Source organism: Natator depressus, chromosome 8, assembly GCF_965152275.1.
Source record: "Natator depressus isolate rNatDep1 chromosome 8, rNatDep2.hap1, whole genome shotgun sequence".
In the NCBI taxonomy this organism is placed as follows: domain Eukaryota; kingdom Metazoa; phylum Chordata; order Testudines; family Cheloniidae; genus Natator; species Natator depressus.
Window position 1 is genome coordinate 59981216 of NC_134241.1, and position 18128 is coordinate 59999343.

At 38.5% G+C, this 18128-nt stretch overlaps 1 protein-coding gene across 1 annotated transcript; it reads left to right on the top strand.

The window, feature by feature from the left end:
- Positions 1-393: 393 nt before the first annotated feature.
- On the top strand, positions 394-4199 carry RGS1 (regulator of G protein signaling 1). The gene is given in 6 exon segments (XM_074962197.1): positions 394-527; positions 529-642; positions 1060-1140; positions 1894-1955; positions 2531-2694; positions 3426-4199. Coding segments are annotated over 6 exon segments (741 nt in total). The 3' UTR covers positions 3612-4199.
- The last annotated feature ends 13929 nt before the right edge of the window (positions 4200-18128 follow it).

Consider the following 18128-nt stretch of genomic DNA (forward strand, 5'->3'; position numbering starts at 1 on the left):
TTTGTCTCTCTCACCTACAGAATTTGGTCCAATAAAAGATATTACCTCAACCATCTCATCTCTCTAATTGTATTTAATGGATATAGCTGATCCATCCCATAGTATATAGCAGGTGCATTCTAACTAGATGAAATGAACCTGGAACATCTGGAAGCACATTTAATAAAAGTCCCAAAACATACTCATAACAGACTTTTTCAAATCACCAATCAGATGTAGACAAGATTTTTTTGTGCTTTTTCAAATTTTACGTAAGACTTTTTTTTTGCCTCACAAAACAGACCCAGTCTCATCCGGTTCAGTCTTCACCACAAGACGAATGCTGTCTGTTGTCTTTTTGAAAGACACACGTCACTGTGCACTGAAAAAGGGGAACTTCCACAGCTTGCGGTTATGTTGCATGATAAACAGATCTGTTCACACCAATTCGAGAGGCAGTTTGGATCAATAAAAGGCAACAGGCACCACAGACAGCAAGCAGACAATTGCAGCTCTCAGGACTATTTCTTCAGAAGTCAACCCCACATCGACACTAAGCAATATGCCAGGATTATTTTTTCCTCACAACCACCCAACCGAACTGAAAGAAGCAGATTGCAAGCTTGGAGAAGGCAAAGTTCATAAAAGGAAGCAAAAGGCTTTGTAAGTATATGTGACTTACTGTCAAATGAAAACGTGTTTTGAGTGAAATTAACATTAGCAAATTGAGAATTCAGAATTAGTGCCATTTCACAGAGTTTACCCACAGCAAAGCATATTCTGCATAGCATGTTCAATGCTATCAAATGATAACATTATTATAACAGGGCTTGAATGGAAAGGGATATGGATGAGCAGTTCCTAAGTTAAATAAGTTGAATATAAAAATGAGTGGGTAGGAAAGAAGGAGCAATTGCTTGTAATTACTTGCATAAGTATCTCATTGGCATCAACTGTGGAAGTGAATGATCTGGCCCTAAATGTTTACAAGTCCTAAGACCTTCATACAGAATGCTACCTAACTGTAACTGTGTTTAACCAGTATCATCCATTCATTACACATCTGATCATTGGTTTCAGTGGTGCAGATCTGAAAAGCTATTTGAAGTCCATGGTACCACATCCTGAATCTAGCATCAAGTCTAACTCCAGAAATGTGACGTAAGTACTGGACTCTTAGAAATACATAGTAATTATGAACTAAGGCTAGATTGCCATATTTTGTCCTCACAAACAAGTCTATTACATTTTCACTCATGTGTAAAGTACATGATGAACCATAAAATATTTCTAAGATCAAACTAATTTCAATTTCCTAGTTACAAAAGGTTTTTTTTTTTTTTATAAATCGGGCATCACCACACAGAGGGTATCGATGGAGTTGAAATATTTTTTTTTGTTTTCCTTTTTTCCCATTTCCTTTTTACTTGTTTATGGGCAGTTCAGTGGTGCTCAATCACCACACCTATTCATTAATACTTCACTTATATTATTAATGAATTAAAGCCTGACAACACCTTTGTGAAGTAGAGAAATATTACCATCCCCATTTTAGAGAGAGGGATAACAAATGGCACAGATAGGTGAAGTGACTTGCCCAAGGTTACAGAAGAAGTTAATGAGTCTTGGAATGAAAACCAGGTCAATCCAGGACTTTAACCACAGACCCTCCATTCTCCTTTTATTTACTTCAAGAACCCTGCTGCTTCTTACTTGTCTGAATTAAGGGGCAATAGCATGCAACCAATTTCATGCAGAGTCCCCCAGAGATTTTATGAGCAAGCAATGCATTTTCATAACATTGAATAATCAATTGTATTCTTTACGTATTCCTAAGAGGCCATTAACCAAAATAACTAACAGTTAACATTTTTGTTTCTTGCATTAAGTATTTTTTTCTTTTGGTCACCACAGGCTTTCTGCAGAAGAGGTGATGCAATGGTCCCAGTCTTTGGAAAAGCTTCTTGCCAGCCAAAGTGAGTGTATTTTTTGATCACTACTACTTTCTTATGTTAATCTAGTGAGCTTTCATGCAGACTAAACAAATCTATGAAGCTGTAGCATTCTGTGAATAATGCTAAAAACAATGTCCAATAGCCTTTCAATAATTCACATCTTCACAGTCACATGGCTACCTATTGTAATATATTGCCTTAACTTTACAGCCCATCCTTTCCATAGGCACAGTGCTACTCCCACTGACGTAAATGGAAATAACCTCATTAAATTCAATGGGGTTGGATCAGATTCCACATGCCCACATTACTCCAAATAATGCAGATAAGAGCTATGTGTGCACTTGGAGCCAAAGTCAGACCATGCAGAAAAGAACAGACTCCCACTGACTTCAGTGGCCTTTGGATCAGACCCTTCATTTGCAGTGCACCACAATATATATATTACACACACACACTGTATATTTCAGCAAAATCTTATTACTATAATAGGAGACTTCAATGTGACCTTTATCTTAATTGTATTTATTTTATCTTCCCCAATTTAAGTTATAAATATAACATTATAATTGATTAAGTATTTCTGTTTGCTGTAGGTGGTCAAGGTGCCTTCAGGGAGTTCCTGAAGTCAGAATTCAGTGAGGAGAACATTGAGTTCTGGCTGGCTTGTGAGGACTATAAGAAAACCAAGTCTGATCACTTGCGAGACAAGGCAGAGAAGATTTATGAAGAGTTTGTTCAGATAGATGCAGCTAAACAAGTAAGTACAAAGTTAATCTGTATTGTGTTACATATGAAAGATTATGGGAGCTGACAAGGGATAGACGTGGGGCTATACAAGGACAGGTTCATCTTTAATCACACAGGAAGAGAAGTCATAGGTTCTTATGTTTTCATTTTGTCACCTTCCGCCATACTGCCTTGAGCAGTGAGCTCATCAGGTGAAAGTAGTGCTGGGGATTCAACAGGTGGCACTCTTCCCCCTAAGTCAGTATTGATTTGAACAAGATGTTAAGAGCCAGTTCTACTGATAGAGGCACTGTCACTTGAATGAGACATGAAACCAGTCTGGATCGTTTATGGTCCGTAAAGATTCAAGGACACTTTGGAGAAAAGTAGAAGTGCTCGCATAGGCCACATTCCAAACTAGATGCCTGCATCCTACCAAAAAATTCTCCTTCAATTTTAATTGGATATTTTATTCTTCACTTTCTGTCTTAAGTTGTTGTTACTCTTTCTGATCCCAGAAGTGGCTGCATTGCACTAATGAATGGCAATTCCTGTGTAGTGTTTGTATGACATTTTTTTTTAAGTTCAATCAATTTTGAATGAAAGGTGCTATTTCAGGATAGATTAATTATTGTAGCTTAAAGAAACCTTGGACAGAGTTTTAAGACTGAGAGTCTGTGTTTCAGGAAGATAAAGTGACAAATATAACGGCAAAAAGTATTTTTTAAAAGATATTAACAAAGTTTGATTTTCTCTTCCTAGATCAATATTGACTATCATACAAGGAAAGCTACAGCTAAAAAGGCTCAAGACCCAACTTTCACGAGTTTTGACGAAGCCCAAAAAACTGTATATGTGCTAATGGAGCGGGACTCATATCCGAGATTCTTGAAATCAGAAGCCTACCGTAATCTTTTAAACAAGCTTCAGGTCAACAGTGTTAAGTGAGCAGTTTGATGCCAGGAAAGTCTGAGGGTAGACTATGCATGTCAATTAACCGACAGCAAAGAGGTTGCCCCCTGTGCAACTGGGGCTCAGTGTAGATAAGGGAAACTTCATTCTCTGAAGTGCTGGCGGAAGTGCAGATAGACGATCAGACACGATAAAACCCAACCAGATGAAGGCACCCAAGCTAGGTTTCCAAGCCTGATAGAGTGGAAAGGGGGCAGTCGAGGGGGAGATCCTCTCTCCTTTATGCCACTAAACTGAAACTGGATACATAGTTATTAATTAATTGTATCCCACTGTGAATTCTGACATATTAAATCCCACAGGACAGACAACAGTTTGGAAGAGCTAGGATAATACCCTTTATCTGAGCATGATGGGTAAAATAATTGATACTGGGAGAAAAAATAAATACTTTTAAATTGTCAATTTTTGTACTAGCTACAGAAATGCATAAAACAGACCAATAAGCCAAATGAGAACTTGTCCAGGCTATGAAGTGTTAATAAATGTGTGCAGTTCTATTGTATTGATTAAAATGTATTATAAAATGTGACAATTGAGAATAGGTTTATTTTAAGTTATATAAGCTAGATATTACTATTTATGTATTAAGCAAGTAGGTATGTAGCACATTTTTACTATTTAATTTACTGCAAAGTGTGAAATAATGACAAGCAATTCCTAAATTAAAGTTACGTGACAAAAGCACAGAAGTTCTATGGTCGCTTTTCCTCTATCATAAGAAGGTTTTGACACCTGAATTAAGGAGGTAAATACTGAAGCACAGCCATCTCGGTTATCGTCTGAAACCTCTTTGTTCTAATATTCTAATTCTTTCTAGATGCCCCATTCTCTTGCACCCATTTTACACTGGCATAACTCCATTTACTTCAGTGGAGGTTATCCTGATTTACTCAATGTAAAATCAGATTCAGGCTTAAAGTTCCTTCTCATTTTTGCACTTCCCCAACCTTAACAGTTAAGACATTCAACAACTATTGAAACTGAGATGAGAGAAACCATCTGTGCAGAACAACTGCAGAACTCGCACCACATTTCACATTGTTGAATTGTTAAATATTCCAGACCACTCCTGCTTACTTATCAAGAGTGACAGTAACTGGTGAGGCTGACCAGCAAATCCCTGCAGTGTTAGTGCTACAGAGTCTTGGTAGATGCTGTGACAGAGTCTAATTTATAATACCAATATTAACAGTAAAGGTCATTTACATTTCATTCTGAATCTTGTATTAAATTTGCTCTATAAAATGTGCCGTATTACAGACAGATGAACACCAAAGTGGGCAATGATCACTGGGGAGGGGGCCAAGGCAGAAGATCAAAGTCATAATCTTACTAAGTAATTCCAAAACACGATTACTATCAGATCCAGAGTTCAGAGATTTCATGATGGTAAAGTTTATAATGAAAATAAATAACCATGAAAACGGTTGCCAATGAGTTCTCTCCGCGCCCAGGATAAAATCTTGTGCTTCCCTCCCTCGCAGTTCTTTTTTATCTCACTGTTTCAGTTTTTCCGTTTTCCAAAACAGCACAATCTTAGACTCTGGGTTTGACTCACACTGCTGAGACCATGGGGTACACACCCATTGCCTGTGCCAAAGGGAGCAGAAATAACTCAGCCTTAGTCACTCTTTTGAGGAGAGCAGACTGTGTTTACAGTACCACCCCTTGGGGAAGGGCTTTGGGGGTCCAAAGGAATAGGACAACAGGTAATTTTCAAAGTAAAATAACCAAAAGAAAAACAAACAATCATCAAAACTGATAATTGGGAGAAGCAATTAGATAGTAATTAATAATTAACTGCTTCTCACACGACTAGTTCAAGAAAACCGAATCAAAAGGATGGAATTATTGATTATGTTCATTAATGAGACTGTTCTTAAGGGGTAAATCACAGAATTCACCACAGATTCTTCTTCCTACACACTAAGGGATGCCCCAAAATAAACCATCGAACTTGAAACATATAAAAAGTTTATTCAAGTTATAAAAAATGCTAAAAGAAACTAACAATTAGATCACAAGGATTATGCAAATGAGATAACTATAGGGAAAGAAAGGTACATAAAATGAATGATACAATGTAGCAATACTTAAAGCAACCTCTTAACAAGGAATTCTTAAAATATAAAGTAAATTAAAACTATTTTGAATGGACTATTATAAAACAGAGTATAAAATTCAAAAAAGCTTGAGCATCAACAACAATGGTATTCATTTAATTACTTAGGATACTAATAGCATCAACAGGTTGTTTACATTCATTAAGATTCACTAGCAGCTAAGCATTATTATCATAAATCAACAGCTAAACTTATATATATATCAAGTATAATCTTCTTGAACCAGATTACAATAACTAAAATTCAATTTATTATTAAAATATCTTAAGTAAAGAAAAACAATTTTGATTAAACTAGATATGTTGGTTAGGACAATATAATTGAAAGTAGTGTCAACTGAAACAAAATCTAGCAAAACCATTACTACTACTTTTACTGTTGGTTTAAGAATATAATACTCTGAGGGGTAAGCATGATTCTATAGCTTGAAATTAAGCAGTGTTTAGACACACATGCCAAGTCCAAGTGTGTTACTGTGACAACTCTTCTTCCTTGTACCAACCCATCCAATGCTGTTCGCTCTACAAGTCCCCTCCCTCCAAAGAGTGCTGTTCAGTACTCGAATCTCTATCACACCACATATCGATAGGTTTTCCTTTATGACGTGCCACAGCTACTTCTTGGATTGGCCTCTTTTTCCTTCAGTCTTGAACTGTTGGACTCTTACCCACAGAGTTGTCAGGACAACTCTTTACATGACCAAATCATCCGAGTCTGCACTCCCTCTTTTTTTTTTTTTTTAAACTTATGGATGTGACTTTGAGCATGTCTCTAACATACACATTCCACACTCTCCCTTTCTTGCTTACACACACTCCTCCATCTCAACATTTGCTTTTCTGTGGAACAGACCATTTGCTCATGTTTCTTCTTTGTTGTCCAACACTCAGCACAATACACTAAAACTGGATGAACCAACCTTTTATAGACTTTCCCTTTTAATCACTGGTATCTTTCTTTCTCTCTCTCCATCTGATCCAGGTATTTATTATCTTAGCTCTAATTTCACCCTCCATTTCTGCATTTTCCTGGATTCTGGAACCCTGATGCTTGAAATTGTGTTACTGTGAAACTTGTTACTGTGACAACATAGAAAGCAATGATACAATAGCTTCATGCACTGTGACTATTACAATAAACACGGCAGGCTGAATAAATTACCTAAAGGTTTGATGGAGTTAGGCTAAAGTTTAGAAATGGTGAAAGATAGTAACAGAGCCTAAGCAAGTAGTGGGTACAGCTGAAGTTTGAATTCTAGGCAAAGTGAATTGTTTAAAAAACTTGAGATAGATGTGAAGGAGATACTTTTGTCATTCAGTTAGTTTGCATAAGAGACTTTTAGATACAGATTTCAGAGGAGCAGCCGTGTTAGTCTGTATCCACAAAAAGAAAAGGAGTACTTGTGGCACCTTAGAGACTAACCAATTTATTTGAGCATAAGCTTTCGTGAGCTACAGCTCACTTCATTGGATGCATTTAGTGGAAAATACAGTGGGGAGATTTATATACACAGAGAACATGGAACAATGGGTGTTACCATACACACTGTAAGGAGACTGATCAGTAAGGTGAGCTATTACCAGCAGGAGAGCGGGGGGGATGGGGGTGGGAGGTTGCCTTTTGTAGTGATAATCAAGGTGGGCCATTTCCAGCAGTTGACAAGAACGTCTGAGGAACACTGGGGGGGGGGGAATAAACATGGTGAAATAATTAGTCTCTAAGGTGCCACAAGTACTCCTTTTCCTTTTTAGATACAGATGGTCAGACAAAGTCTGCATAATATATAAAAAAACAAACGCCAGTAATATGCAGAAAAGTAATTAAGGAACACAGGACTCTTAGTATTTGAAATAAGATAAACCAGTAAAATTTAAATGATCAGATATAAAAATGGAAAGAAGGCTACTGTAGAGTGTAACATATCAACACATTAGATAACTCTGTAGTTTGAACTACACTGAGCAGCCAACTCCAGCAGAAAGGTATTTTAACTGTTAAATGAAAGTCCTCTTTAAACTTGGAATAAGGTTAGGAGATAAGGAATGGACTTTTTTGTAGATATTCAAATGTATAGATTAGAAAGGAGAAATTTAACATATTGAGTGTAAGTCAAAACTCAGTTAAAATGGGAATAGAGTTTATTTAAAGAAATTAGAGGCATTTCTCTCGCAGAAGCTGACAGTCTCTTTGTAAAGAGACAGAATGGAGGGAGATTTGCTAACTGTGTACAGAAAAGTAATTCTAGAAGTGGTTCTCAACCAGAGGTCCAGGGCCCCCTGGGGGGGCCACGAAGAAGTTTCAGGGGGTCCACCAAGCAGGACCAGTGTTATACTTGCTGGGGCCCAGGGCAGAAAGCCAAAGTCCCACTGCATGGGGCTGAAACCTGAGGCCCTGAGCCCTACCACCTGTGGCTAAAGCAGAAGCCTGAGCAATTTAGCTTCACGGTGCCCCCTGTGACATGGGGCACTGGGCAATTGCCCTGCTTGCTACTCCTTAATGCTGGCCCTGGCTTTTATATGCAGAAAACCCATTGTTGTGGCACAGGTGGGCCATGGAGTTTTTATAGCATGTTTGGTGGGCCTCAGAAAGAAAAAGGTTGAAAATCCCTGCTCTAAAAGATTTAGACTTTGGAACTGAAACTTAGTTAAGGAATCAAACCAAAGATTTTAACGTTAGTTCTTTTAAGCAATAAGCCAGATAATATCATAAGGGAAGTGAAGTGAAGCGACCTCAACACTACACACAAGGTGTGAACAATAATTCTGGCAGTTATAGGTGACAGCACGCAGTTTAAAATTCACATCAAATCAGTTTTAGTTACAATGTTGTCAGGTTAAAATCCTATAGCTTTGTCCAGTTATGATCTTTGGAGAAAGAAAAGGCGTACTTGTGGCACCTGAGAGACTAACAAATTTATTTGAGCATAAGCTTTCGTGAGCTACAGCTCACTTCATCGGATGCTTATGCTCAAATAAATTTGTTAGTCTCTAAGGTGCCACAAGTCCTCCTTTTCTTTTTGCGGATACAGACTAACACGGCTGCTACTCTGAAACCGATCTTTGGAAAGTTTTTCCCCATCCTTAAGCTACTATAAGGCTCTATTTCTTTCCTACTTCTAGTATAATCTTTCTTTGTGTTCATATGGAATTAGGATATGTTAATATCTATGGATGTTGTTACATTTATTAATATGGGATTTCAACTCAAGGATAATGGTCTGGATTCATGGAACACAAATCTGAACTACAAAGGAGTTCAGAAATCTAGAAAGGCAGCATTTTCATGGTCCCAAGATGAATTCTGGCTTCCTTCAAAGCACAGAAATTCCCCATGGAATTCCCCCTTGCAGTAAACAGTGACTTTAAAAATCTTTCCTATGCTGTAGAACAAAGTGGGAGTTCTCACCCTTCCTTTTGTTGTCTAAGTCTTTGGTGTGGTGATGATTTCTTCTTTGTATTTTTGACCTTCGGGAAAGCACTTTCTTTCCTCTGTTTGCTTACATTTGGGATTTTTGGACCTTTTAAGGTTCCAAAACCCAGGTTCTTGTCTATAAAGGGTTTTAGTTAAAAGAAAATGTCTTGGAGAGCAAAGTCACTGAATACTGCTTACATGAACTCAAGGGCTCTTCTTGGATTGGGAAACCTCAGTGTTTGGAGCCTCAGGATTTATAGTGGAGACTGGCTCTCTCTCAGTTGAAGAGAATCAAATCTCTTAGTGGAGAGAGAACAAATTCACAAACGGAGAGAGAACTGGCTCTCTCTTAGGGTTTAGCTGCACCACAACTGGAAATATGCTTCCCAACTTGGGTAGACTGACCCACGCTACCTCTGTTCAAGCTAGTACACTAAAAACACACCAGCTACGCACAGGAGGTGACTCCGGCTAGCTGCCTGAGTATGTATCCCTTGCTACACTGCAACTGGAATGATTTAGTTGATGATGCACAACATTAACTAGAATCTATGTCAGTCTCTCTTAGGTGAATTAGTTCTATAGGGCTAGCAGGAGTAAAAGCTAACTTTTATTACTAAACCTAGGACTCTGAATACATACAAGGGGCATTTTCAGTTTCTTTTCTGACCATAACTGCATTTTAAATACAATATCTATATACAAGTTGTAGGCTGTTGCTATCATAATTCTGATCTCAGTTTGGATGGGACAGAACTGTTATCTGTGCAGGCAAATCACGTGTTGCTTGTGAATTGCCTTATTAATAACTTCTGGGACAATGGTACACCATCTGTAGGCTGCATGCCACCAGCTGTCCATGCAACATTTCCCGGTGGTTCATAGAGCTGCTTCTGGTCTGAAGGCAAAACATCTCTTAGTCTGTAAGAAGACACCTCCTTTCAGCTGCAGCCCAGTCCAATATGCTTAGAATTTCCAGAAACAATTAATACATTTTTAATAAAGCCTTTAAAATAAAATTTTAAAAAGCCTTGTGTATTTTATAAGTAAAATCTGGCCACACTAGTGCTAATGTGGCTAGAACTTCATGAAATAAATGTTTACAATGCAGCCCCAAACCATGTGACACTCAACCGATAGATCTCTATCAGGTGTTCTTACAACTACAATACCCACCTGCTGAAGTGAAGAAACAGATTGACAGAGCCAGAAGAGTACCCAGAAGTCACCTACTACAGGACAGGCCCAACAAAGAAAATAACAGAACGCCACTAGCCGTCACCTTCAGCCCCCAACTAAAACCTCTCCAGCGCATCATAGAAGATCTACAACCTATCCTGAAAAATGATCCCTCACTCTCACAGATCTTGGGAGACAGGCCAGTCCTCACTTACAGACAGCCCCCCAACCTGAAGCAAATACTCACCAGCAACCACACACCACACAACAGAACCACTAACCCAGGAACCTATCCTTGCAACAAAGCCCGTTGCCAGCTGTGTCCACATATCTATTCAGGGGACACCATCATAGGGCCTAATCACATCAGCCATACTATCAGAGGCTCGTTCACCGGCACATCTACCAATGTGATATGTGCCAGCAATGCCCCTCTCCCATGTACATTGGCCAAACTGGACAGTCTCTACGTAAAAGAATAAATGGACACAAATCAGACGTCAAGAATTATAACATTCAAAAACCAGTCGGCGAACACTTCAATCTCTTTGGTCACTCGATTACAGACCTAAAAGTGGCAATTCTTCAACAAAAAAACTTCAAAAACAGACTCCAACGAGAGACTGCTGAATTGGAATTAATTTGCAAACTGGATACAATTAACTTAGGCTTGAATAAAGACTGGGAGTGGATGGGTCATTACACAAAGTAAAACTATTTCCCCATGTTTATTCCCCCCCCCCCATACACTGTTCCTCAGACGTTCTTGTCAACTGCTGGAAATGGCCCACCTTGATTATCACTACAAAAGGTTCCCCCCTCCCCCCCCCCCCCCAAACCTGCTCTCCTGCTGGTAATAGCTCACCTTAAGTGATACTCTCCTTACAGTGGTAACACCCATTGTTTGGTATGTATGGTAACACCCATTGTTTCATGTTCTCTGTGTATATAAATCTCCCCACTGTATTTTCCACTGAATGCATCCGATGAAGTGAGCTGTAGCTCACGAAAGCTTATGCTCAAATAAATTGGTTAGTCTCTGTGGTGCCACAAGTCTTCCTTTTCTTTTAACTGGTTTGGGGTTTCATTACAGACTCAAGCCTCAAATCAGCTTCATCAAAAGCTGACTATGGCTTTAAAAAAAAAAAAACAACCATTCAATCCAGGATGGGCCCACTCAAAATTTTATATAAAACCATTCAAAATTGCTGATTTAGTCACAAAACCCAGGGAAATTCCATCTTTGTGTAAGAATTTTGAACTGACATTTGGGTTTTGCTCAAGCCCCAAAGTCACTGTGAAAAGAGAAATGCTCATAACCAAAGTAAACATTCACATGTGCCCCTGCTGACCAAACCAGTGTTTCATACATCTCTAAATCCTTCACTTCAATTATTCTTGCTTTTTTACTGCACATGGGAGATCCACCTCTAAAAGTCTACTCATGCCAGAGATATTCCAGCCCACTGCAGCCTCCTTAGTAACGTTGCCGTGTTCTGGTAAGCAATAAACTCTGCAGAAACACAGAGCACTCTCTGTCATACTGTTATAACCCTTTTACTGTATTTCAGTTGCTATAGCAAGGCTATACAAAGCTTGTTGTTTAAACAAAGTCCGAGAGGCCTGAAATATTTGAACGTGATTTAGAGTTGCATCTATACTAATCTGTTTAATAAAAATCAAATGTCTGTAAGCAATAGTTAAATGGCACAAGCTCAACAATTTATTAATAGCATGTTGAATTCTTCCCATACAAATACCGGTAATTTACCAATATGCAGGGCATAATGTTTGTGTTTTGCAATGAATTCTTCCTTTGGAATACTGCCTGGATGGAGAGCTGATACTCTGAATTTACAAAAAGGGAAGCAAATATAATGGTTCAAAAGATTAAGGACTTGATTTGATTAAATGAAATATCAGTACTTTTTTGTAATCTCTGGGTTTGTTTATAATTGTACATGCACGGAGTCAAATCCATTCCATAATTTGTTACTAACCTCCTTCTGCCCGCCCTCCCACACCCCCAACACAAGCAGTATCGGCACTGCTAGTGGTTTCACAACTGTGGGATGTGTGACACCAAGATGTGGCAAAGGCTTCCAAAACACTACGTTACAAACCAGAGTATGGAAACTGTGCCTATTCTGTACTATCCCACGCTTAATGGAGAAATTATCTACAATTCTTAAAAAGTACGTTAGCTCTTCTGCCATAGCAACTGGAAGAAGGGGCAGATAAGTTAGGCTAAAATATATGTCAATGCAAAAGGGTCTACGCAAGGTTCTCAGCATAAATTTTAGCCTCCCATTAAAGGCTTTAAGTGGATTGGTCCTCTGCATTGGTGTGAATCTCACTCTTCGCATTTAAATTATAGCTAGCTGGATATACAGATTCAGGCCAGAAATGACCACTATGATAATTTACAAAAAGAAAAGGAGTACTTGTGGTACCTTAGAGACTAACAAATTTATTTGAGCATAAGCTTTCGTGAGCTACAGCTCACTTCATTGGATGCGTTCAGTGGAAAATACAGTGGGGAGATTTATATACATAGAGAACATGAAACAATGGATGTAACCATACACACTGTAACGAGAGTGAGCACTTAAGGTGAGCTATTACCAGCAGGAGAGCGGGGAAAAAAACCTTTTGTAGTGATAATCAAGGTGGACCATTTCCAGCAGTTGACAAGATGTCTGAGGAACAGTGTGGGGTGCGGGGGGGGAATAAACATGGGAAATAGTTTTACTTTGTGCAATGACCCATCCACTCCCAGTCTTTATTCAAGCCTAAGTTAATTGTATCCAGTTTGCAAATTAATTCCAATTCAGCAGTCTCTCGTTGGAGTCTGTTTTTGAAGTTTTTTTGTTGAAGAATTGCCACCTTTAGGTCTGTAATCGAGTGACCAAAGAGATTGAAGTGTTCGCCGACTGGTTTTTGAATGTTATAATTCTTGACGTCTGATTTGTGTCCATTTATTTTTTCCATAGAGACTGTCCGGTTTAGTCTGATTTCCCACATAATATTGACCAGTATTTCTCAACCAGTGTTGGGAATGGGGGAGTGACTCACACCTTTAGCCTTCAAGGTCCAGTGTTCTCTGTCAACATCTTGTAGGCTTATCTTTGATACAATCTGATGTAGGCTTATTTTTGATACAGTTTTTACATATGGTAAAACAGTAAGAATATGTGAGATTTGCAACAATTTTTTTTTTTTTTTACTTCAAATAAGGAGTTACTAACCAGGAAAAGTTATGAAACACTGACACAGACAATAGATTTGCACCCGGTGAGTCCTGTAGAGGAGGAAATTAATCCACCCTAGTATATAAGTGAATGGAGAAATCCACTATGAATGTAACATGAAGGAAACCTCTTGCCCTTAGAGCCAAGCTTTTGCAGGCCTGTACAAGAGGTGAGCAAAGACGACACGTGCGACCCTAGTGCCTGCAAACATCTACATTGGCATACAGAAATGCACACACACCTATATATATATATATGTATATGAGAACTGCATGCACAGCTACCCACTCTTATGGAACATTTACCAACCTATGTATCAATACACCTCTTTATACACACACATGGTTTTACAGGCACAGCAGCCTACTCATTGCACAGAACTTTCAAAGTTTGATTCTAAAATGACCAGAGGGGAATCAATGTTGAAAGAAGAGAATTTCAACATATGACATATTCAGAGATGTCAGGTAGAGCTTATTTGTCACTCTCTGTATAAAAACTGTTAAGGAAATGACACTAAATTGGTGGCTTCCATCACTATACCTCTTGTAAGTTTAGTGTCACAAAGTAAGGTAAAGATTGTGATTCAGTGGTTAGGGCAGGGCACTGGGTGTCAGGAAATAAAGGGTTCTGCATGACTTAGAGCAAAGCAACTTATCTGTGCATAATTTTAACTAATTGTAAACTCTATAAAATGGAGTTAATAATATTTGCAGGAACCCACCGTGTAGAATTGTTATGAAGACACTGTGTAGAAAAAACCCACGTGGGGAAAAAACTAGTAATCCAAAATACTCCCTGGGGGTAATGTGGGCAAGCTAAAGTTGCTAAGGGATTTGGGATCAACATTATTTTCTGAATAGGGAATGTTTACAATTTTAAGGCGGAAAAGTCTTAGTCATGATGTTAATGTTACATAAAAGTTTAATATTAATTTCAGTTTTGAATTTAATTTCCATATTTTAGGGAAAAAAGACTAAACATTAATCTGTCCACAGATTTACTTATGACAAAAATTTAAGCAATTATAGAATCCACAGCGAAAGTACAAAAAAAAATCCCGACCTTCAATAAAGGATTCTTATTTCCTTTATTACTAGTCCATTAAACAGTAACATAAGTCTACAATTAGTGTAACTGTTTTACTGCACAGATTTTAATTTCATTTGCTAGTAACTATTTTTTGTTGGAGGTGTTTCAATGCATTTCCAAGTTAGAGTGAAGAGAAGTTTTTAGTGATGGGGGAAAATTCTTAACATCTTTTTACAATAGAACTTGGCAATATTTACCAGCATTGGACTGGACGGATTTTGTTCAAACTTTCCAAAGCAATTGACTTTGGGCTAAGTTCGTCAGAAGTTTTGTCTAAATAAGGGCTGCAGGATTAGGCCCTATATCTAACCTGTAATAAAGTATTGATTTTGTAGGTAAAAAAATGCTGTTTTGATTTTTAGGATCAGATTTAGTCTTCCAAGTTCGAACATAAATGTATCAGAAGAGAATGGAAACCTCCCGGTCTATTTGTGGAATCCAGTTATAGTTACTGAATCGGGTTAGTGGTCAGCCACATTTCCTATGAAGAAAGATGGTACAGTGCAAGAAAAGACTCCGACTCAAACAATGATTATTCTTAAGTTATCTTCCCAAAGTCTGCTCTACCACTAAAGGAAACATTTTCATTGTTTTCAGAGTTTCAGTAGAGAAATTAATTGACCTTTTGATCATGGGAGGAACCATTAAAGTGAAAGAAGTGAGGCTACTACTTTAGTAGAAGTAGATTTTTACAATATGGGTGTGTCACCAGGGCAAAACGGAAACACTCCCCAGCTCCAAAGCATGTGTTGCCATGCCTGGACTTCTCAAGGAGAGTTATTTCTTTAATCAAAGGTTATCAAACAAACAGAAAATAGTCTTAAAACTCCATCCTTAGCCCCAAGCTTCAGGACTACCCTCGCAGGGGTCTCTGGCATTCCAGCTCCTGGCCTCAGCCAGCTCTGCTCCCTTCCTGGAGCAACAGCCACAGGGCTGCTTCCCTGAGCCCTTGGCCCCTTGCTCCACAGACCCATCACAGTGGTGAGCTCCACTCCAGTATGGCTTTCCCACCCCAGGGCTCAGCCTGTCTCAGTCCTTTCTACCCAGCTGCTTACTAGCAGCCTTTTATAGGCCCAGGTGTAACCTAGCCCTCTTTAATTAGCTGAACTAGGCTCAACTGTTCTGGTCATGAGGAACTGGGCTTTAGTCTATCCGCAGGGACCAATGACCCTGTGATAGGGTGCTAAATATATCAGCTTTGCAGGATCAGGGCCCTAAATGTGGATTTTGGAGACTAACTTTAGGCATCCAGATTTGAAAACTTCGTCTGAAAGATTGATGATAATCAGGAGGGAACAATTGCAATTAGAACAACATAGAACAGTACAAGTATGTGCCAGTCGTATGCAATGAAAAGGCTGCCAACAGGAGCATAACATTAGAGGCATCCCAATGTTATGTACAAACAGGAAGGCAATTTAAAGGTCAGTGCACAACTGCAATGTTAGAGCACAGTGTAATTTATCACCTCATCATGCCAACAACACTCCCCTCATGCTTGACTGTGAAGCAATGGGCTTTGTGACTATCACCCTTCCTTTGTGGTTCCACAGTGGGTGTGAAAGACACCAAAGAATATATGACAACCTGGTGGAAAAATTAAACATTCTTGTCTAAAACTTCCCTTCAGAAAATGGGGGTTTTAGTGTTGGGTGGTGTGATCCCTACAAACAAAACCTTTTTAGAGAGGAAGTCTTTAGTCACCAAATGAGGAAAGATTGCAAAACAAGTTCCTGCTTAATATTCCATGCAATTAATTTGGTAATGGCTGCTGAAACACAGAGAGAAAAAGAGATTTATGTTTGAGCCCTTTATTGCTTTTTTTTCCATGCACAAGACTTCAAAGATTTCATTCACAAAATTTTTTCTGCTGCTTTTATACACTGCAATATCAAGTATTGCCTTCTCTCATTTTAGCAGGAGGCCGAAGAAGGACAATGACATCACAATAGACTGAACCCACAGTGCAGCTTTAAGAGTGGAGGGGATGTTTATAGACTATTTAAAATGTGTATGAGTTTCTGTTCAGGTTAACACCTTTTTAATTCAAATCCCAAACAGTTGGGAGAAAAGCGCTTTCTCTGAAAGATTCAAAATTCCTTCTCCTTCAACAGAGCTTCAGGAAGAGCACACCTCAACTTTCAGTGTATTTTCTGATCCAAAAATACCAGGAAACCAAAACTTTATATTCCTGATATTTAATTTATTTATTTGAGGGGGGTGGGGAAGGTCATGAAGCCACTTTTTTCATAAAGGAGCAGTCTAAAGGCACTAGCAAAGACAGACAGACAGACAGTCTTCTCTCTTTGAAGTTCATTTTTAACAGCTTAAAGAATTCTTGGGTCTCTCTCTTTTCCTTAGGGAATATCTTCTTGATAAAGCCAAGGAAGGAAGTGACTCCACCAACAACCATCCCATGTAAAAGTTAAACTGTTCATTATAATGGCAAATTATCAAGGGAGAAAAATCAGTTTATTTCTAAATTATTATGAGAAATTTTACTGTTCAAAGGACTCAAAAGGAGCTGGGTATTCAACTCCCTTAAGTTTTTGAGTTTTTCCCCTTAAGCTCTTTTGAAAATTCCACCCGATATGTCTAGTTAAGAAATCCAGCTGAACTGCTATTGTGTCATAACTAACAGTCCCAGATTACTGATAAAATTGAGCACCATTTCTTGAAAAAAAATACTAAAAACACTGAAACATAAAACCATTCAGTGCCCCTGTGTGCGAACAAGATAGAAATGCGGCAGTTTTGCAAAGCTTGTATTTAAACTTTAGTTCACATTCAATGCACTAAGGTCACTTGTAAACCAAGCTCCTCTGAAAATGTCAAACAGCCACGAGGGTTGTTCTTAAATTGCAGTGGTCGAAGCATTTTTGCAGAATTTGAGGACTGTTTCTTCAAAACGTGCCTTGTACCTAACAATAGTAAGTTACAGCCCCACGCAGTCACACTCTAGTGGAAAAAGGCTGCACTATATTTAGTGCAACAAACTCCTCGTCAACAGAAAAGGTCCAGATGATATCCTTAAAGATGCACAGAAGTGACCAACAAGAGAGGTTGTTTTTTAACTCAAGTTAATTGCCAGCTAACACATTAATACATGTAGTCTGGACACTCCACGTATGTGTGTGGTTTACTCAAACTGAGCCCTACGGTAAACCAGACGTGTTTGCATCCTGGAAGAAATGTTTGTGGAGCAGCCCATTTAGCATGTAAACTCAGGTGAGCTAACAGAATTGAACTGGCAGTTAAGTAAAAAAATAACTAGTGTAGACGTACCCTACTCATGTTCATAGTATATTTAATCGCAAATATGTTGCATTGAGAGTAAATGTTCTAAAAATCCAATCAGTTGACACATTTAGTATCTAAATCTTCCAAACAAGTAAAAGTTTTGTGAAGGGAAAAGTGGTTGGTGTGTCTCTGTC